Source organism: Pleurodeles waltl, chromosome 10, assembly GCF_031143425.1.
Source record: "Pleurodeles waltl isolate 20211129_DDA chromosome 10, aPleWal1.hap1.20221129, whole genome shotgun sequence".
In the NCBI taxonomy this organism is placed as follows: Eukaryota; Metazoa; Chordata; class Amphibia; order Caudata; family Salamandridae; genus Pleurodeles; species Pleurodeles waltl.
The window spans coordinates 11,129,160-11,150,929 of NC_090449.1; the positions used below are offsets into that span (position 1 = coordinate 11,129,160).

The window sequence follows — 21,770 nt, forward strand, 5'->3', positions numbered from 1 at the left end:
GTCACAAATGAATCTACAGCCACAAGCTGAAGGTGTCCCATCATGGATGACAAACTCACACAATGGCCAATGATCTCACACTGTGAGTTAAAGTCAACACTACACCGTGGGGCATATTTACAAGCCTGACGAGCCGCTGGTGAATCACTTTTTGTGACGGACCGGAGGTGCAGAGTGCAGACCCTTATCTATGAGGCCACGCAAAGCTAATTAGCGTGGCTTTTCGTGGCCTTGTAGATAAGGTGTAAAGCAACGCAGTGCAGGTCCCTGCGTTGCCTTCCACTGCATCAGGGAGGCGTACCATGGCCATTGCGGTGAGTGTAGCCTCTCAATACTCATGGGGTTTGACACTTTCACTGGTTTACAAGAATCTGTAAACCTGGGGCAGCGCCAAAAACTTACGCCTCCCCAGGGCAGGCGTAAAGAGGAGAAATATCTTTATTTCTACTAGTTTTTCCCTCTTTGCATGTGTGCTGCCATCTGACACATAGAGAGAAAAGCCTCCCAGGATTGTTTTGAGCAGGAAGGTGCCCTTCCTGTACAAAAACAATCCTGCCGACATGCAGACACCTTTGCACCATGGTGCCAGGGTGCCTGGCTTGGCGCGAGGCAGCAATTTGTGCAGCAGTGCAGGGGGGAAGAACAGAAATGCACCATTTGTTGTAAATATGCCGCATTTTTGCCCTTTTGGATTGGCGCAGGGCAGCGCAGCAGAAAGGCTTGCGGCACTGCCCTATGCCAACTCCTAGTTAATATGCCCTCGTGCCCCAGGAGCAGCCACATGAAGAGGCCTTGAACCTTGGTGGAAGGGCCCAGACCACACAGACACACCATCCAATGGCCTCACCTTTGGTGGGGGTTCCGATCCAGTTGAGGTAGCGGGTCAGTTTCTTGGAGATGTAGGTCTTCCCTCGGGCCGGCAGCCCCACCATGACCACCATGGTGGGAGAGTTGGTGAACTGCGGGATGGATGCTGCAGGAGAAGGAGACAACATCCCAGTGAGAGTGGTCACAGCACTTTGCTCTCAGTTTATTTTCTCTGAGGTGCAAAAAGCAAATGTTTGGACCCTTATGCAAGCATACATCTGTACAGCAGAGCGAGGCAGCTGGAGCCATCTACCACAGCGCCCCACGCTAAGTGGTTAGTGACATGTGCCACCTGCCCTACAAGGAGCAGAGGCAAGTGCCACCTGGCCTAGGAGCGAGCCGGGACATGTGACCCTGCCCTAGGAGAGTACCGGGACATGTGCCCCTTGGCCTATTAGGGTGTGGGACATGTGCCCCCTGCCCTAGCAGGGTGCCAGGACATGTGGCCCCTGTCCTAGGAGGGTGCCAGGACATGTGGCACCTGCCCTACAAGCAGCAGAGACAAGTGCCACCTGCCCTAGGAGGATGCCAGGACACGTGCCACTTGCTCTAGGAAGATGCCAGGACACGTGCCAACTGCTCTAGGAGGGTGCCTGGACATGTGTCACCTGCCCTATGAGTGTGCTGGGACATGTGCTACCTGCCATAGGAGGGTGCAGGACATGTGCCACCTGCCCTAGGATGGTGCAGGACATGTGCCACCTGCCCTAGGATGGTGCAGGACATGTGCCACCTGCCTTAGGAAGGTGGAGGACATGTGCCACATGCCCTAGATGTGTGCAGGACATGTGCCACCTGCCCTAGGATGGTGCAGGACATGTGCCACCTGCCTTAGGAAGGTGGAGGACATGTGCCACATGCCCTAGATGTGTGCAGGACATGTGCCACCTGCCCTAGGGGGATGCCAGGACATGTGCCACCTGCCCTACATGTGTGCAGGACATGTGCCACTTGCCCTAGAAGGATACCAGGACATGTGCCACCCGCCCTAGATGGGTTCAGAACATGTGCCACCTGCCTTAGGGGGGTGCAGGACATGTGCCCCTTGCCCTAGCAGGGTGCAGGACATGTGCCGCCTGCATTAGGAGGGTGCCTGGACGGGTGCCAATCGTAGGAGGGTGACTGGACATGCGTCACCTTCCCAGGAAGGTGTGGGACAAGCGCCACCTCCCCGGGAGGATGCAGGGCGTGTGCCACCCACCCTGCTCCTTCTCAGTCAGTGCCAGTTTGTGACGTATGGTAGCCCTGGCAGAGGACTGCGACCCTGATGCCCAGTCTGCAATGGGGCGCCCGTGGTGACAAAAGTTATTCTCAGAACCAGGCAGATACTTGCCACTGGCAAACCCAATGCCATGTTGATCCTGGCGGCCACGACTACCAAAGACACAAAAAGTCACAAGTTAGTAAATGCCTGTACCTCAGCAAAGGAGTCAAACTCAAGGTCTGAGACTCTGACCTCAGATCTCAGCTCAGATTCTGAGAATTACAATCAGGACGTGTTATACCCTGCGCAAACCTTTCTGGGACAGCAGCCTGGATACCTGCAATAAGCTCTGACCCCACCGCAGAACAACACAAACCAGCCCTGATACTGAGGTTCACCACCTGTTCCCCCAAACTCGTTGTACTGATGAAGTACAGCTGACAAGAAGTCAGATACAAAGTATCTTCCTTCAGATTGGGCGGTCGGCTGTCCGTCGCTGGACCGGAGTAAAGCGCTTTCCCTAAAGGCATCAGGTACCAATGTGTGACCAGGTGGAGATCTGTGAATTCTGCCCCATTCACTGCCCCTGGGGTTCTGCTGTCACCTCTGGAGCTGCCTGGATCTGCCATCCTGACCTTTCTCCTGTGGAGTCCAAAGGAGACTAAAGGGTCTTCAGTAGGAAGGGCGGTAACACAGAATCCCACAAAACAAGGTGGATTCACCAGATGAGCCTCTGGCTGTGCAACTGCGCCATTTAGTGCACACCTGTGGCAGGTATGCTCCTGGTAAAGGCTCCACCTGTGGCAGGGATGCTACCGAAGAGTACTCCACCTGTGGCGGGTATGCTGCCGAAGAGGACTCCACCTGTCGCAGGTATGCTCCTGACGAAGACTCCGCCTCTGGCAGGTACACTCCAGACTAGGACTCCACCTCTGGCAGGTACACTCTAGACTAGGACTCCACCTGTGGCAGGTACACTCCAGACTAGGACTCCACCTGTGGCAGGTACACTCCCGACTAGGACTCCACCTGTGGCAGGTATGCTCCTGACGAGGACTCCACCTGTTGCAGGTATACTGTAGAGGTGGACTTCACCTGTGGCAGGTATGCTCCTGACGAAGGCTCCACCTCTGGCAGGTACACTCCAGACTAGGACTCCACCTGTGGCAGGTAAACTCCAGACTAGGACTCCACCTGTGGCAGGTAAACTCCAGACTAGGACTCCACCTGTGGCAGGTAAACTCCAGACTAGGACTCCACCTGTGGCAGGTAAACTCCAGACTAGGACTCCACCTGTGGCAGGTACGCTCCTGACGAGGACTCCACCTGTGGCAGGTATGCTCCTGACGAGGACTCCACCTGTGGCAGGTATGCTCCTGACGAGGACTCCACCTGTGGCAGGTATGCTCCTGACGAGGACTCCACCTGTGGCAGGTATGCTCCTGACAAGGACTCCACCTGTGGCAGGTATGCTCCTAATATGGAATCCACCTGTGGCAGGGATGCTACCGAAGAGTACTCCACCTGTGGCGGGTATGCTCCAGATAATGACTCCACTTGTGGCAGGTATGCTCCTGACGAAGACTCCGCCTCTGGCAGGTACACTCCAGACTAGGACTCCACCTGCGGCAGGTACACTCCAGACTAGGACTCCACCTGTGGCAGGTATGCTCCCGAGGAGGACTCTGATGGTGGCAGGTATGCTCCTGACGAGGACTCCACCTGTGGCAGGTATGCTCCTGACGAAGACTCCACCTGTGGCAGGGATGCTCCTGATATGGATTACACCTGCGGCATGGATACTCTCGACGAGGACTTCACCTCTGGCAGGTACACTCCCGATGACCACTCGCCCTGTGGCAGGGATGCTCTAGATAAGCACTCCACCTGTGGCAGTGATGCTCCTGAAGAGGACTCCACCTGTGGCAGGTAGGCTCCCGACGAGGACTCCACCTGTGGCAGTGATGCTCCAGATGAGCATTCCACCTGCGGCAGGTATGCTCCTGATGAAGACTCCACCTCTGGCAGGTACACTCCCGACTAGGACTTCACCTGTGGCAGGTACACTCCCGATGACCACTCGCCCTGTGGCAGGGATGCTCTAGATAAGGACTCCACCTGCAGCAGATATGCTCCCGACGAGGACTCCACCTGCGGCAGATATGCTCCTGACGAGGACTCCACCTGCGGCAGATATGCTCCTGATGAGGACTCCACCTGTGGTAGGTATGCTCTTGAGGAGGACTCCATCTGTGGCAGTGATGCTCCAGATAAGGACTCCACCTGTGGCAGGTTTGCTCCAGATGAGGACTCTACCTGTGGCAGGTATACTCTAGAGGAGGACTCCACCTGTGGCAGGTATTCTCTAGAGGAGGACTCCACCTTTGGCAGTGATGCTCCAGATGAGGACTCCACCAGTGGCAGGTATGCTCCAGACGAGGACTCCACCAGTGGCAGGTATACTCTAGAGGAGGAATCCACCTCTGGCAGTGATGCTCCAGATGAGGACTCCACCTGTGGCAGGTATGCTCCCGAGGAGGACTCCACCTGTGGCTGGTATGCTCTAGAGGAGGACTCCACCTGTGGGAGATATGCTCCAGATAAGGACTCCTCCTGTGGCAGGTATGCTCCCGAGGAGGACTCTACAAGTGGCAGGTATACTCTAGAGGACTCCACCTGTGGCAGTGATTCTCCAGATAAGAACTCCACCTGTGGCAGGTATGCTCCAGACAAGGACTCCACCTGTGGCAGGTATACTCTAGAGGAGGACTCCACCTGTGGCAGGTATGCTCCCGAGGAGGACTCTACCAGTGGCAGGTATGCTCCCGAGGAGGACTCTACCAGTGGCAGGTATACTCTATAGGAGGACTCCACCTGTGGCAGGTATGCTCCAGATAAGGACTCCACCTGTGGCAAAGTATACTCCCAAAGAGCACTCGACCTGTGGCAGGTATGATACCAATGAGGACTCATCCTGTGTCAACTGAGTACCCTAAACTTAGTAATTTTCCCCTGCCTCCTCGCCAGAGGAGTGCCATCTGCTGCGGTGGTGGGGGAGAAATCTGTTTCCAAGCACTAAATCAGGCCAGAAATGTGTATTATGGAAGGACCAACTTAGTACTGCTGAGAACGCTTAATACCTGTGTAGAGTTATAGCGCTTTGATTCCGATTAGCGCTTTAAAGTCGAAGTTTGGCATCTAGAAGTGACGAGTCATTGAAATATTCCTCACTCCTGGGGGGACAACGTATACAATATACTGTATACAGATTTCTGCTGAATATTTCCAATGAGGGACAGGAGAGAGGGAGCTCTATGAATGAGCCCAAGGCACAGATGTCCAGACACTAAACAGCCACCATCCTGAGAGTCACACATAAAACCTCCCAGGCCCGGTGGAAAGGTGTCCCTGGGGCAGGGGTCTGACCCCCACCGTGGCAGAGAACCTGGAGACCCTTAGAACTAAAACAAGCATTTGCAATGTAATGGGTCTTGCATTTGCTCGAGTTAGAGCCATTAGCGTTGTAAATTCCTAACTAGATTTTTCTTACCACATAAAATGAAAAGTAAAACAGTTTCACATAAGCGAGCCGATTTAAAGCTCCACGGCCGCCATGAGCATCAGCGTGAGGAGACTCACAAAAGGAAGACGAAATTTGCTCGCAGTCAAACGTATCGGCAAACGTGCAGTTATCCATGTAACAGGGTCGGTGTCCAAGGCGGTAACAAAACCGCCCAAAGGCAGGACAAACGTAAAGCATTTACCAATGATAACAAAGGATTTTTGAAAGGCAAGCTCATGAACAAGTGATAGTGAGGGGCGTAGATACCAACACGTTGTAAAAGCAGCGCTTGCGAGCAGCTAGGCTCGACCTAAAAAGAGGGGGTCTTGGCAAGAACTGGAGTAACCTACTTTACACTTTCATCATCTTGGTATTAGGACATGAACTCCAAGAATTCCACGGTAAAAACACATTTACAGAGGTAAAAACACACACAGCGTATGTAATCTGTAACAAGTATTCACAAGTATCCAGGTTATATTACAGCAAGTCAGACGGAACCGGTCTGCGTCTATAGACACAGGGATTCACCCGTCTCTCCCTCACCTGTAGACACATCCCAGGAGTGAGGCCCTGAACTCACAGCGCACACACTACATACGTGTCCTAACCATATGTGACTACTTCAGGCTGATGGAAGACCCCTTAGTGTCACAAGGTACATAAATTGATGTTGATAAGTTTATAAAGCACTTGAATGCCCTAAGGCGTCTTCTCTTGCCGCTGGCGTCCGTAAATACAAAATCAGATCCATATACATAGGATTAGCGGTGTTACAATGCCACATTTTGGGAACAGAGACATGTGTTAAGTTATTTCCTAAACTGCAAAAGGGTGGCCGATGCCTTAAGATATAAGGAAAGTGCCCTCTCTCTTGGCATGCTCACCCCCATTTTCTGCCCATTGTCACTATGTTTGACTGTGTCTACTGGGATCCTGCTAACCAGCACCCCAGTAACTTTTCTCTCCCCTCTAAATTGCACTTTTTTCTTCCTACAATTGGCATACTGGTCCCCCCATGTATATTTTCCTAGTATATGATACCTAGGTACCCAGGGCATTGGGGTACCAGGGGATCCCTATGTGCGGCAGCAGTTATTCTGCCACCCATACAAGCCCATGCAAAGGACTCTGCAGGCCTGCCATTGCAGTCTGCGTGAACGTGTGCATGCACCCGTGTTCACTACAGGTCACTGCACCAGGTGACTATAAGTCACCCCTATGGTAGGCCCTCTCAGCTCAGACAGCAGGGTGCAGGTACTTGTGTGTGAGGGCACCCCTGCAACTCCAGCCCCATTTTATTGGACTTAGTGAGTGGGGGGACCCCATTTTATATGTGTACTGGACATAGGTCACTACCTATGTCCAGCTACATAATGGTAACTCCGAACCTAGGCATGTTTGTTATCAAACATGTCGGAATCAATCCCCAATACTGTTGCAAGTATTGGAAGTATGAATCCAGGCACTCTGGGGGCTCCTTAGAAGACCCCCAGCATTGCTACCACCAGTGTTACAGGGTTTTTCCCGGGCAGCCCAGCAGCTGCCACCCCTCAGACAGATTTCTGCCCTCCTGCTGCTTGAGAAGCTCAAGCCCAGGAAGGCAGAACAAAGGATTTCCTTTGGAAGAGGGGTGTTACACCCTCTCCCTTTGGAAATAGGCGTGACTGGCTTGGGAGGGATAGCCTCCCAGAGCCTCTGGTATGCTTTGAAGGGCACATTTAGTACCCTCTGTGCATAAACCAGTCTACACCGGTTCAGGGACCCCAGTCCCTGCTCTGGCACAAAACTGGTCAATGGAAAGGGGAGTGACCACTCCCCTGTCCATCACCACCGCAGGGGTGGTGCTCAGAGCTCCTCCAGAGGGTCCCTGGGTTCTGCCACCTTGATTCCAAGGTTGGCAGGGAACTCTGGGAGCATCTGAGTGGCCAGGCAGGTGACAGCAGAGCTCCCTCCTGATAGGGCTTGCAATGATCCAGCAGAACTCCTCTGCTTTGCCCTCTTTCCTCCGGAGCTACGACTGGACCCTCCACGAGGAGGCACAAGATGCAGATCCACTAGGACGACTCTTCTGCAACATTGTATCCAGACTTCCTGACAGCGTGCAACATTTCCCCGGCCGTGCATCCCCAGAAGACTGCAACTCTTCAGCCTGCACAAGAAGAAGAAGGAATCTCCCTTGGGGTGAAGGCATCAGTCCCCTGTAACTGCAGGTACCTGGCTGTAACGATGACCAGCTGCATGGATCTCCGCTCATCCCGAATGGCGTGGATCCTGTATTATGAGTGGTGGTCCAAAGAGTCTCCCTTGGTCCTCTCTGCCAGCTGTCACACTTTGATGGTAGTAAGGCCTTTCCACTCCGTGCAAGACCGCACTCCCATGTACTGCGTCCTTTGCAGCTGCCAAGGCCTGTTTGCTTCACCTCCAACTGGAACTTCGGGTGATGTGTAGCTTCAGCCTACGGCACCGCCTCCTGCAGCTCCTGGGCCTCTGCGTGGTCCTCCAGCGACGTGGGAGCAACTTCTTTGGTGCTGCGTGGGCTGCTTCAGCGACTTCTGTGTCCCTGTCCTGTGGGTGCCGTCTCTGCTCCCATGGGCCTTCTGCAACGCTGAGGGTCCCCTGTGACTCCCCCTCCTGGGTAAATCCCTCCTGGGCCTTGCTGTTCCCCGGCAACACCTCTTTTCCTCCATCCACAACTTTACATTTGCCAAGGCTTGTTGGTGGAATTCCTGCACCGACACCCATCTGCAATCTTCCTTACAGCATGGGATTCCATCTGCATCCATCAGGAACTCTTCTCCACCTTCTGGGCTGCAGTGCTGACCTGTTTTTCTTCACCGTCGACCAACTCCAGCATCTTCAGTGTGGTGGGTAGGGGATCCTGCCCCAACTGGACACTGCTGTAACTTCTGGACTTGGTCCTCTCTCTCCTCAGGTCGTCTTCTCCAGGAATCCACCGCTGGTTTCTTGCAGTCTTGTCGGGTGTCTCCTTTTACTTCTTTTCCTCCTTTTGGGTGGTTTGGGGAAATTCCAATGATTTACTCCTGCTTTCCTGGTCACTGGGGTTGTACTGTGTTACTAACCTCTGTGGTTTTCTAGTACCCTCAGCCCCCCTCTACACATCTTACTTACCCAGGTGGGGGTAGCTTGTTTGCATTTCATTTTTTTAGTACATGGTTTGTGCTCCCCCCAGGGTCACTTTTGGTTATTGTTGTTTGCACTGTTTTCTATTACTTTTTATGCCTATTTCTGATTACTAGTGTACATATCTAGTGTGTTACTTACCTTCTAGTGGAGGGTCGCCTCTCTAGTACTTTTTGGTAATTGTGTCACTAAAATAAAGTACCGTTATTTCTGTACAACCAAGTGTTTTCCTTTATGTGTGTAAGTGCTGTGTGACTACAGTGGCATTGCATGAGCTCTGCATGTCTCCTAGATAAGCCTTGGCTGCTCATCCACAGTTCCCTCTAGAGAGCCTGGCTTCTAGGCGCAGCCTACACCTCACTGAGAGGGGATACCTGGACCTGGTATAAGGTGTAAGTACCACAGGTGCCCACCAGACACCAGGCCAGCTTCCTACACTGCCATCCTGGGGTCACTGCCATCCCCGGGGAACTCTCTGGGGGCCTCCTGGGGTCACTGCCATCCCCAGGGAGCTCTCTGAGGGCCGGGGGCCTCCTGGGGTCACTGCCATCCCCGGGGAGCTCTCTGGGGGTCTCCTGGGGTCACTGCCATACCCGGGAGCTCTCTGGGGGCCGGGGGCCTCCTGGGGTCACTGCCATCCCCAGGGAGCTCTCTGGGGGCCTCCTGGGGTCACTGCCCAGGGAGCTCTCTGGGGGCCTCCTGGGGTCACTGCCATCCCCGGGGAGCTCTCTGGGGGCATCCTGGGGTCACTGCCATCTCCGGGAGCTCTCCGAAGGCCTCCTGGGGTCACTGCCCTCCCCTGGTACCTCCCTGAAGTCCAGTCCACCCTGCACTCGGACACCCTCCCTCCACCCTCCTCCCATGCTCAGCGTGCAGCCAATCCCTGCCACCAGGTGCTTGCAGCGGACAGCGCCTGGAGGCCTCCACCGCCCTCTCCGCGCGCCCAGAAGCCCCCACTTACACCCTCTGCGCTGGGTCAGCCGGTTGCTGGTGTGCGGGATCCAGATCTTCTGCAGAGGGGTCTGGGTGAGCTCCCAGGCCCGGTGGGACATCCTCGCAGCTGACTGAGCCTGCTGCTGGCACCTGGGACGGCTTCTGGGCGCCTGTGCTGGTTGGCGCTTGATGGAGCCTGTTGGCGCTTAGTCGGTGCGCACTGGCCCCTGCTGGGGCTCGTTGGCCCCCGCCCTTGTCTGTCGGTGACACTTCCGGCTGCTCATAGGTTGGTTTCTGCGGCCGAACTTAAGCCACACGTGGCCCCAGAACACTCCAGGTGTAAACAGAAGAGGGTCCGGACCCCGCGAGTGATCTCCGCCGTACTGGACCAGGTGCTGGCACCGCTGGAAGCCTCTGGGGTCGGAGGGCACGCTTGTTCTTGGGGTTGCACAACCCCTGGGCCATCCGGTCGGGGCGTGCAGTGATGCTGGTCACCACTCAGGAGCGCTTCCTATCTCTTGTCAGTGCCTGTAGAGGTTCTAGGCGCTGTACGGTGCCGGCTGGTGCTCTTTGGTGGCCACTGACGGGTCCCTATGGCCGCTCATTCATCGCCCGCTTGGGCTTCTCTGCGCTAGACAGTTGTGCTGGTACTCACCAGTGCTTGTTTGTGCTTTCCGTGGCCTCACAGGTGTGTGTTGGCGCTCGGTGCGGTTTGCTTCCGTGCACGAGGAGAGCAGGACATTGTTTGGCGCTACTTGCCAAGTGTATGGTCTTGCCTGGCGCAGCGTTGGTGTGGGTCTGTTTGCACTGTGTTAGTTTCTCGTACACGTCGTGGTTGTTGGCAGAGGTGATTGATTGCTGGTGAACGTAAGTGGTTGTTGGCACTGCCTTGGTTACTGGTGAAGGCCAGTGGTTGTTTGCACTGGTAGTATTTGGCAGTATGTTGGCTGCTGGTGTACGTCAGTAGTTGTTTGCACTGTGTTGGTTGTTGGCACAGAGGTGGTTGCTGGTGAAAGTCGGTGGTCGTTGGCAGTGATGGATCTTGGCACAGTGTTGGCTGCAGGCTCACGTTGGTGGTTGGCACTGCGTTGGTTGCTGGTGAAAGTGATTTTTGGCACTGATGGGTGTTGGCACAGCGTTGGTTATTGGTGAAGGCGAGGGGTTGCTGGCACTGATGGGTGTTGGCACAGCTGCAGGCGCACATGAGTTGATCACGGGTGCGCAGGTGCCATCAGACCTCACTAATGGTCATTCTTTACATTTCTTTGTGTCTGGGGTCCTCGCTGGTGACTCGTCAGTGTCCGTGGCTTTCTTTACCCAAAGTTTGTACTTGTTTGGGCCCACTGGCTCTTACTGGTGCTTATCTGTGCCCACTGGCACCAATGGGCGGTCGATGGTTCTTGCCAGCTGCGCCAGGAGGCCGGAGCTTCTCCTTACTGGTGGCTGGTGCTTCGAAGGTGGTTGTCCGGCCGTGGAGGCGCTCCCTGAATCTGTGCAGGTTGAGTCGGTCAGGCACTTCTTGGCGCTAGTGGGTGCCTTCGTGGCACTCTATGATCGCAGGCTCCACTGCGCACGTTTTTCGTCGGCACGGGTTTGTTGTTTTTAAATGGGGGGGGTGGTCGGCGCTGTACTCGTGCTCGTCCAGTGGCGCTAGTTTAGCTCCTTCGGCTGGGTCTACTGGCGCGGATAAGGAACTCGGCGCCTCCACGGGGCGCGCTGGCACCAGTTTAGCGCCTGGAGGCCTCTGGCTGGCTCCGGTTTAGCGCCTGGTTGACTCTGGCTGGCTCCTCCCAGCACAAGGGGCCACCTCCTGGCCTTGAGTGCGCCACGAAGCCCCGGCAGGCAGGGGCGGTGCGGCTTCAAGGCGGGTGGGGGGCTGTGGTGCAATGTGTGGTGTGAGATAAAGGCTGTGACCGCGTGTTCACAGGGGCTGCTGCCCCCCCCCCCGGACCCGGCTGCATACAATGCCGGGGCCCCTCCCCCAACCCCGCCCCCCCACCGCCCGGCTTCATGCAATGCTGGGGGGGCTCCTCTATCCCCCTCCCCAGGACCAGGCTGCATGCAATGCTGGGGGGGGCTACTCTATCCCCCTCCCCAGGACCAGGCTGCATGCAATGCTGGGGGGGCTCCTCTATCCCCCTCCCCAGGACCAGGCTGCATGCAATGCTGGGGGGGGCTCCTCTATCCCCCTCCCCAGGACCAGGCTGGGTGCCATGCTTGGGGGGCTCCTCTATCCCCCTCCCCAGGACCAGGCTGGGTGTAATGCTGGGGGGGCTCCTCTATCCCCCTCCCCAGGCTGAATGCAATGCTGGGGGGCTCCTCTATCGCCCTCCCCAGGACCAGGCTGGATGTAATGCTGGGGGGGGCTCCTCTATCCCCCTCCCCAGGTTGGATGTAATGCTGGGGGGCTCCTCTATCCCCCTCCCCAGGACCAGGCTGGATGTAATGCTGGGGAGGGGCTCCTCTATCCCCCTCCCCAGGACCAGGCTGGATGTAATGCTGGGGGGCTCCTCTATCCCCCTCCCCAGGACCAAGCTGGATGCCATGCTTGGGGGGCTCCACTATCCCCCTCCCCAGGACCAAGCTGGATGCCATGCTTGGGGGGCTCCTCTATCCCCCTCCCCAGGCTGGATGTAATGCTGGGGAGCTCCTCTATCCCCCTCCCCAGGACAAGGCTGGTTGTAACGCTGGGGGGCTTCTCTATCCCCCTCCCCAGGACCAGGCTGGTTGTAACGCTTGGGGCCCCTCCCCCAGCTCCTCCCCCCGCCCGGCTGCATGCAATTCTGGGGGGCTCTTCTATCCCCCTCCCCAGGACCACGCTGGATGCAATGCTGCGGGGGGGGCGCTCTTCTATCCCCCTCCCCAGGACCAGGCTGCATGCAATGCTGGGGGGGTCCTCTACCCCCCTCCCCAGGACCAGGCTGGATGCAACGGTGGGGGGGCTCCTCAGGCCCCGTATGTTTGCAAAGCTAGGGGCCCCGCCCCGACCCCCTGCTTGCTGTTGTGATTGAGTCCCCGGCCCCTCCTGCAGCTCATGCCCCAGCTATTTGCTATGCTGGGGACCCTACCCCTCGGCCCTCCCCCAGCTCCTCCCCCGGCAGGGCAGGCCGAATGCAGATTAGGCGCTACAAAGGCCAGCCTGTCCGCTGGAGCGGGTCACAGCCCCGTGGGGGAGGGGAGCCGGCCGACGCGCCGTGTGATCTGCGACGGAAGCACAGGCGAGGACCTCCCCTCCCACGGCGGTCACCAGACCCTGCATCATCATCAGGACTGGGAGTGACGTGTACCACGTGTGCCACGGATGGGGGGGGCGTGCACATGTGTGTACAGGGGACCAGTATTGGCGTGTACCACGTGTGCCACGGATGGGGGGCGTGCACGTGTGTACAGGGGCCAGTATTGGCGTGCACCACGTGTGCCACGGATGGGGGGGCGTGCATGTGTGTACAGGGGACCAGTATTGGCGTGTACCACTTGTGCCACGGATGGGGGGGGCGAGCACGTATGTACAGGGGACCAGTATTGGCGTGTGCCACGGATTGTGGGGGGCGTGCACGTGTGTACAGGGGACCAGTATTGGCGTGTACCACGTGTGCCACGGATGGGGGGCGTGCACGTGTGTACAGGGGACCAGTATTGGCGTGCACCACGTGTGCCACGGATGGTGGGGGGCGTGCACGTGTGTACAGGGGACCAGTATTGGTGTGTGCCACGGATTGTGGGGGGCGTGCACGTGTGTACAGGGGACCAGTATTGGCGTGTACCACATGTGCCACGGAAGGGGGGGCGTGCATGTGTGTACAGGGGACCAGTATTGGCGTGTACCACGTGTGCCACGGATGGGGGGACGTGCACGTGTGTACAGGGGACCAGTATTGGCGTGTACCACGTGTGCCACGGATGGGGGGCATGCACGTGTGTACAGGGGACCAGTATTGGCGTGCACCACGTGTGCCACGGATGGGGGGGCGTGCATGTGTGTACAGGGGACCAGTATTGGCGTGTACCACTTGTGCCACGGATGGGGGGCGTGCACGTGTGTACAGGGGACCAGTATTGGCGTGTACCACGTGTGCCACGGATAGGGGGGCGTGCACGTGTGTACAGGGGACCAGTATTGGCGTGTGCCACGGATGGGGGGGCGTGCACGTGTGTACAGGGGACCAGTATTGGCATGTGCCACGGATGAGGGGGGCGTGCACGTGTGTGTACAGGGGACCAGTATTGGCGTGTACCACGTGTGCCACAGATGGTGGGGCGTGCACGTGTGTACAGGGGACCAGTATTGGCGTGTACCATGTGTGCCGTGGATGGGGGGGGCGTGCACGTGTGTACAGGGGACCAGTATTGGCGTGTACCACATGTGCCACGGATGGGGGGGCATGCATGTGTGTACAGGGGACCAGTATTGGCGTGTACCACGTGTGCCACGGATGGGGGGGCGTGCACGTGTGTACAGGGGACCAGTATTGGCGTGTGCCACGGATGGGGGGCGTGCACGTGTGTGTACAGGAGACCAGTATTGGCGTGCACCACGTGAGCCATGGATGGGGGGTGGCGTGCACGTGTGTGTACAGGGGGCCAGTATTGGAGTGCGCCACGGATGGGGGGCCGTGCACATGTGTGTACAAGGGTCCAGTATTGGCGTGCACCACGGATGGGGTGGCCGTGCACGTGTTTGTACAGGGGACCAGTATTGGCGTGTGCCACGGATGGGGGGGCGTGCATGTGTGTACAGGGGACCAGTATTGGCGTGCACCACGTGCGCCACGGATGGGGGGCCGTGCACGTGTTTGTACAGGGGACCAGTATTGGCGTGTGCCACGGATGGGGGGGCGTGCATGTGTGTACAGGGGACCAGTATTGGCGTGCACCAGGTGCGCCACGGATGGGGGGGCCGTGCACGTGTGTGTACAGGGGACCAGTATTGGCGTGTGCCACGGATGGGGGGGCGTGCATGTGTGTACAGGGGACCAGTATTGGCGTGCACCACGTGTGCCACGGATGGGGGGGCCGTGCACGTGTGTGTACAGGGGACCAGTATTGGCGTGTGCCACGGATGGGGGGGCGTGCACGTGTGTGTAGAGGGGACCAGTATTGGCGTGCACCACGTGAGCGATGGGTGGGGGTGGCGTGCACGTGTGTGTACAGGGGGCCAGTATTGGAGTGCGCCACGGATGGGGGGCCGTGCACATGTGTGTACAGGGGACCAGTATTGGCGTGCACCACGTGCGCCACGGATGGGGGGGCCGTGCACATGTGTGTACAGGGGACCAGTATTGGCGTGTACCACGTGTGCCACGGATGGGGGGCGTGCACGTGTGTACAGGGGACCAGTATTGGCATGTATCACATGTGCCACGGATGGGGGGGCGTGCACGTGTGTACAGGTGACCAGTATTGGCGTGTACCACATGTGCCATGGATGGGGGGGCCGTGCACGTGTGTGTACCGGGGACCAGTATTGGCGTGTGCCACGGATGGGGGGGCGTGCATGTGTGTACAGGGGACCAGTATTGGCGTGCACCACGTGCGCCACGGATGGGGGGGCCGTGCACGTGTGTGTACCGGGGACCAGTATTGGCGTGTGCCACTGATGGGGGGGGCGTGCATGTGTGTACAGGGGACCAGTATTGGCGTGCACCACGTGCGCCACGGATGGGGGGGCCGTGCACGTGTGTGTACAGGGGACCAGTATTGGCGTGTGCCACGGATGGGGGGCGTGCATGTGTGTACAGGGGACCAGTATTGGCGTGCACCACGTGCGCCACGGATGGGGGGGCCGTGCACGTGTGTGTACAGGGGACCAGTATTGGCGTGTGCCGTGGATGGGGGGGCGTGCACGTGTGTACAGGGGACCAGTATTGGCGTGCACCACGTGTGCCACGGATGGGGGGGCGTGCACGTGTGTACAAGGGACCAGTATTGGCGTGTGCCACGGATGAGGGGGGCGTGCACGTATGTGTACAGGGGACCAGTATTGGCGTGCACCACGTGTGCCACGGATGGGGGGGCATACGGGGGACCAGTGCTTTATGAGGGTATGTAAGTGCAGGTGCTCAGCTGGGACCGAGGGTGGGGTTTGGGCTGGGGGTAAAGGCGGGGTCAAGAGGAACGCATGCAATAATGTTTATTCACTTAACGTGGTCCTACAAAATACTGAAGTACGTTGATGTAAGGGATCTGCAGCACAACAAGCATTGGCAAAGCCAGTATGTTTCACCTCTGCGAACTCTGTTACTGTTCTTCTAAACACGTCACACAGCAGCGCTAGCTATAGAGCATCATGTCTTTAAGTTTAAAAAAGAAAGCACTCTGACGCGGTGACCAATAAACTGTAATGGGGTCAATGGTGGCCACGGTATAGATTTTTTTGTTTTGTTTAAACGATAAGACCTGCTGCACAGCAGCTAGTGCTCCCGTGTGACGTGTCTCAAAACAATGACAAAGCCAAAAAAGTTCATAGCGGTGAAACCTACTGGCTTAGCCAATGCTTGTTGTCTCTGATTATAATGCTTAGAGCTGATATCCAGAACCGTGGAAGTCGGCAGATTTTTAATCTATATCTTTACAGAAAGATGTATTAGAAGGGGAGAGCGTGAAAGTAAAAACGAGCGCAAGGCTGGTCAGGCAGGCTAAAGACGGGATCACGCAGTTATGTGGTTGGTTGTGATTTGCTTCAGCAACACGAGAAGCATAGTGGGCCTGCAACCACCGCAGCAAAGCGATGAAGTATTAGGGCGATGCAGTGGAAGCACGGCATCTGTGGGAGAGGAAGAGACAGTAACATGCAGTGATGCACGTCCACTAGTGTCCTGTGGCAGCTTTGCTGTGGTTTAGTGAGCGGGTGGGCATGAGCACGGGCAGGCGTCGTCACTTTCCCTTGGCGGTAGGAGGGTGAGTGTTCGGCGTCAGTGGTAGTAACAACAGACTGCAGAGTGATGAAGCCGGTCCGTGGGCACTTTAGTGCAACTCGAGAAGGATAACTATTCTTGTGGAAGGACACTGGCCATCAGCCAATAACGAGTGACCGGAAGCTGTACTTGGTCCCGACTCCACTGGATGGCATCAATGGCAAAAGCAGAGCAGGAACGGAAAGCAGATGACGTGTGACGGCATGTGGGCCAATGAGAAGCGAGTAACTGAGACCAATGTTGGAATGAACGAATGGTAAGTTCAGGTAAGTAAGGGGCAGGTTCTAAGCCCCTTTAAAGATTTTTTTTTTCTTCACAAAAAATTTCGCAAGCACAGCACTCAAGTACATACATGCAGGCGAAACCTAAAAACAAAGTTTGTGCCACTCCATGTGGTGACTGAGAAAATGAGCTCTGAGTCTTTAATCACCCCTTGTGGTTGCAAGCCACCTGACTTCATGGGAAAGTTCAAAGTGCACTCATAGTTCCTCCTGTGTGTTTTTATTTGCATTTAAAGGACATGAGTGTCTTGTAAACAGGTACTATGAGTATTCATAACCCTTCTTTCATTTTTCCATCATTGCAGCATGTAACTTTATATGAGTAAAAGTGGGATTCCAATGAATTTCGGAGCTAACCTACTTCTTCAGGAGAGATGAACCCCCTGAAACTATGCATTTATAATTCACTTGTAACCACAATCTGCACTTTCCCACCTCCTTTCCCCTCATCCTTCCTTCTGCTCTCTCCTCCTGTCCATCAGTCTCTTCCTTCCTCCTTTCTTGAGCTGTATCTCGGTGACTCCTCGTCAGTCGTCCGGTCTCTGCTAACTGTTGGTCTTGTCTTCACCCCTCATTCTTCCTTCTGTCACTCACTCGTTCCCATCTTTGTGTCTCCTGCTCTTTCCCCAGTACCTTCCTTTCACTCTTTCTTCCAATTCCTATTTCTCCTTTCTCACTCTACTTCCGGTTTGTCCCTCTTCTCCTTTCTGTCTCTCCTTTCGAATGTTCTAAGTGCGCACGCGCAGAGCTCAGGATTCGTCGACTCGGCAGTCAGTCCTTGTTGCCCTCAGACTGACCTTCATACTGATCATGTACCAGAAAGAGCTACCTGCCAGAGAAGCAGTACTGGCCTCGTCACACCTGTCAAACACCCGGCACGTGCATTCCAGGCCACCGTTTTACAACCCTATCTGCAGAGCGCTGGAAGCACGCGATTCTGCGGCTGCAGCATTTCCTGCATAATGACAGAATTGCACCATTTGGACTATGAACCATCATCTGCGGATCTTACAAAAAAAAACAGTTTCCAGCTTATACGGATCAAAAGTTACTAAAAACATGGCGCCACGTGTTCCTCTGCAGTGGGAGGCCCTTCGAAAAGGTTGGCTGGTCCTCTCTGAGCATCCTATCGCTGTATCTGGGTATTAAACCGGTACTCACAAGGGGAACTTTTTCCCTGACAATGCTATCTTATGTAAAATGAGGTAATGCAAACATAAAATGTGCCACAAAATGCCTCATAATTTGCCTTTTCTTGCTGCATAATTTAGTCCACCATACCACGTAATTTGAGTGGCCCTGCAAATATTGCACAAAATCCTAAATAAGGCACTAGCGACCAAGCCAGTGACACAGAATAAAAAGCACCTTGCTGCAACAGAACCAATTTAAAGCACGAGCACCTGGCTTATTCTTGCATTGCTGACCTACTTTGTGTGCACGTGCATCACACGTGCAAAGTTCGAAATAGCTGGAAATTATAACAAGCATCTGCAATGCACTAGGGTCTCGCATTTGTCCGAGTTACAGCTATTACCAGTTGTAAACTCCCAACCGGATTTTTCTTGCCACGTTAAAAGAAAAAAACAGCGCAATCGCGCTGCTACAGTTCACTCTTAATGAAACCCATCAGCAAAGGTGCAATTATGTACGGAACCGGCAAAAGTGCAATTAACTGTGTAACAGGGTCGATATTATGCAAAGTGCTCGACTTCTGCCAAGCGAGATCGCGCTGCGAAAATAAAGAAAAAGTAGTCCACAAACCTGACGGGAAACAGCGAGCCTCGCCTGTTTTCTGTACTTGGTCGCTGCGCTCGAGGAGGGCTAACCACAGGAAAAGGCATGACGTATGCGTGCCTTCCACTAATCAAAGCAAGCAGATTCTAACCGGCAAGCCCATGAACCAATGAAAGACACTGACGTGACGTGGATGGGGCTCCGAGCCCTTTTCTAATTCCTAAAGTGTCTCGCTAGCGATACGCATGGGCAAGCGTATGCGACGCAGGCTCGACCCTAAAAAAGAGGTGCTGGAAGGGGCTTGGTTGATATTTTACAGAGAGTTATTGTTTAATTGAATCGGTCTTATGTGCTCAGACACTCCACCACTGTGAAACTTGTCCGTTCCTGTAAAAAAAAAAAAAAAAAATCTCTCTCTCTCTCTCTCTCTCTCTCTCTCTCTCTCTCTCTCCCCTCTCCCCTCTCCCCTCTCCCCCCCCCCACTGAGAGAAACTGAATGCAGCTTAAATATTTCTCCTTGTAAAATTGTGTCCACGCAGAACTCTAGTGTTTTTCTACACTGTCTATTGCCTTCCAAACTGCATTGCAGCTCAAAATCACTCAGATCTCTTAAAAAACAAAAACCTTACACAACTTGGATTTAACGTCCCGTTTCGCAAGGGACAGGCAGCCGGGCCTGCAGCGCACACCTACAGTGGGATTAACTGTGCGGGGTCAGTGGACCCACCAGTGTGAACAGGGCTGGACTGGGAACCCGAAGCAGCCTAGGCAGTTTTCTCGGACCAGCCCCTGGGGCAGCTCTTCCTGGCCCCGGAAGGCTGGAAACGGCCCCCAGTAACAAAACTGGCCCCCACCTCTGCAAAACCGCCCCCCCGGGGAAACACCCGATGCCTGGAACTGCTAGTCCGGCCCTGACCTTGAATCGTACTGTGGTGCAAGCTGTCCAAACCTGCAGGCAGCCCTGATAGAGCAAATCAGCAGCTCAGCTTGGAGCAACACCGGGGCCCATCTGTAGAGTGGCACGGTTGCGCACTCATGCCACTCATCCTGTCGGGTACCGGTGCTCTCCTTGGTGAAGGAGACGTTCTGGTACTCAAAAGATGACAACTGAAAAGTACTGGTGCAGAGTTGGGGGCTCCTGCATGTGTTTATATGGGGCACATGTGTGGGCCTGTGCATGTGTGTACATGGGCGGATGTGGGGGCCGCTAAATGTGTGTACATGGGGAGTTTGACCTCTATGTAGCGTGCAAGGCTAGGCACACCGTGCAAGGGGTCCAGGCAACCACACTTCGGTTTACGGGGTAAAAACTAGATCACCTAATGCTCTAATTTTTATGGCAGCTTGGTCGAGCAGTTAGGCCAATCTTGGAGAAGTGCAAAGCATTTGTTGTACTCACAGCATAAACCTTGCAACTCACACACTCAAAGGAATAACTCAAGACCAATTAACAAACAAATACTTCAGATTGTTATGTAATTTTTAAGACCAAGATCATCAAAATTGGTTAAGTATTTTTCGAGATATGAATTTTTGAAGTTTAAAAAAAGTATTTTTGTGCCTAATTACGCACCATAGGAATCATGCGAGGATAACCTTTGAAAGTACATATAAAATCACAGAGGGTTTTCCAAGTTCTTCATTTGCAGGTTGGTCGAGGTCGTCGGTGGGCACACTGTGCCAGCTGGAGAAGTTCGGGCGGCTCCCGGTTCCGGAGGGGGCAGTGGGAAAAGGTCTCTGGAGCTGGTGCAGGGCCACTGTGAGAGACCACTTGGATAAGCACTGCACAGGTAAGTTTACAGATGAATCCTGGGGTCACTTTGGAGTGTCGAGGTTGCAAGGGGCGGGGGACCCGTAGGGCACAGCAGGTTCTTTGGTGCAGGGCCCAGGGTGGCCGGATGCACAGCGAATCGATGAGCCAGGAGCTGTGCGCAAGGATGCCCTCAGAAGCAGGAAGTAGGTTGGTTCAAGGGTAGATTGCAGGACAACGGGGGGCACTCTGGAGGGAGGTCCAGGTTGCTTCTCATGTCTCCCTCCACTGGGGCTTCATCCTGGTCCTTTTTTCAGTCCCGGGTGAACTGTTTTTCTTGGTGTCCGAAGTCAGGTGACCAATGCCGGGGGAATTGGTTCAGTTCAGCCACTAGAGTACACAGTGCCACCAAACTTAGCACACTGGCAGGGTTTGTCCTCACAGTTGTCAATATGGAGTTTGCCCGGCTGCAGAGTTAGTGTTCGGTCAGTGAAGTGGGCCTCACTGGCTTGTTGGTTTCCCTTGGGTTTAGAGTGGTACCTCCACTCTGTAGGGAGTTCTCTGGCAATTTGGGAAGCCTGGAGGTCCTCTGGGATTCTTTAGAGGTTTTCCAGTTGTCCAGCAGCTCCTCAGTGGTGATTGACAGGTCCTGGGGGCAGCAGGCAGCGTTTGGAACCTTTTCTTTGGTGCAGCAGCTCCACAGTTCTTGTGCCTTGGATCTTCATGGTGCTGGTCTTCTTCTGTCCGTTGAATCTGATTCCTTGGTCTGGGGATGCCCACTAAATACTGTATTCAGTGGGCGTTTTAGGGGAAACCTTGTAGTTACAAATGTGTCATGTACCTTAGGCTGGCTACACCCACTGAGTGACCACTTCCTGTGGGCAGACGTCACTTCCCTCCACCCGATTGGCTATTTTCCTTCCATCCAAGATGAAGGAAAATGAAATGGAGGGTCCACCTCACATGCAACACCTTAGGGGTGGTGCATGCCAGGTAGGGCCACTTCCTTTGTTCGAACTTCCCACCATTGCTCCCACCAAAAGTAGAGGTGTACAACTGGGGAGGCCATCGGCTGCTAGCAGCAGGCCTGGAGGTCACGTTTCAAAGGCGGTAAGCCCTTTGAAGCTCAAGCCAGGGCAGTGCACATTCCTAAGGGATGGGGTGTTAGAACCTCCACCCAGGAACAGCTTTGTTCGACATCCCAGAGGGCAGAGGCTCTAACCCCAGGGGTGCAGATTTGTGTCTGGAGGTGGCAGGCTGGATGTTCTGGCCAGCAACCATGCCAGGATAGTTCGCTTTTGAAGGGGGCGCCTTGAAAGTGACCTCTGGGTACATTTGATCATAAACCCAACACTGGTGTCAGTTTGGATTTATCATT

At 55.2% G+C, this 21,770-nt stretch overlaps 1 protein-coding gene across 4 annotated transcripts in view; it reads right to left on the reverse strand.

Annotated features, from left to right (window-relative positions):
• Positions 1-21,770, reverse strand: part of PFKFB1 (6-phosphofructo-2-kinase/fructose-2,6-biphosphatase 1) — a 116,507-nt gene that overhangs the window by 89,635 nt on the left and 5,102 nt on the right. Inside the window, exons 1-2 of one of the 4 annotated variants that reach the window (XM_069209367.1) lie at positions 9,739-11,492; positions 848-973 (exon numbers count right to left, since the gene is read on the reverse strand). The exons of 1 other annotated variant lie outside the window; for it this stretch is intronic. In XM_069209367.1, coding sequence (XP_069065468.1) covers positions 848-973; positions 9,739-9,829 — 217 coding nt within the window. In that variant the 5' untranslated portion in view covers positions 9,830-11,492. Of the gene's footprint in view, positions 1-847; positions 974-9,738; positions 11,493-21,770 lie in introns of those variants that run through there. 2 more of the 4 variants (XM_069209365.1, XM_069209366.1) reach the window with 2 other exon arrangements.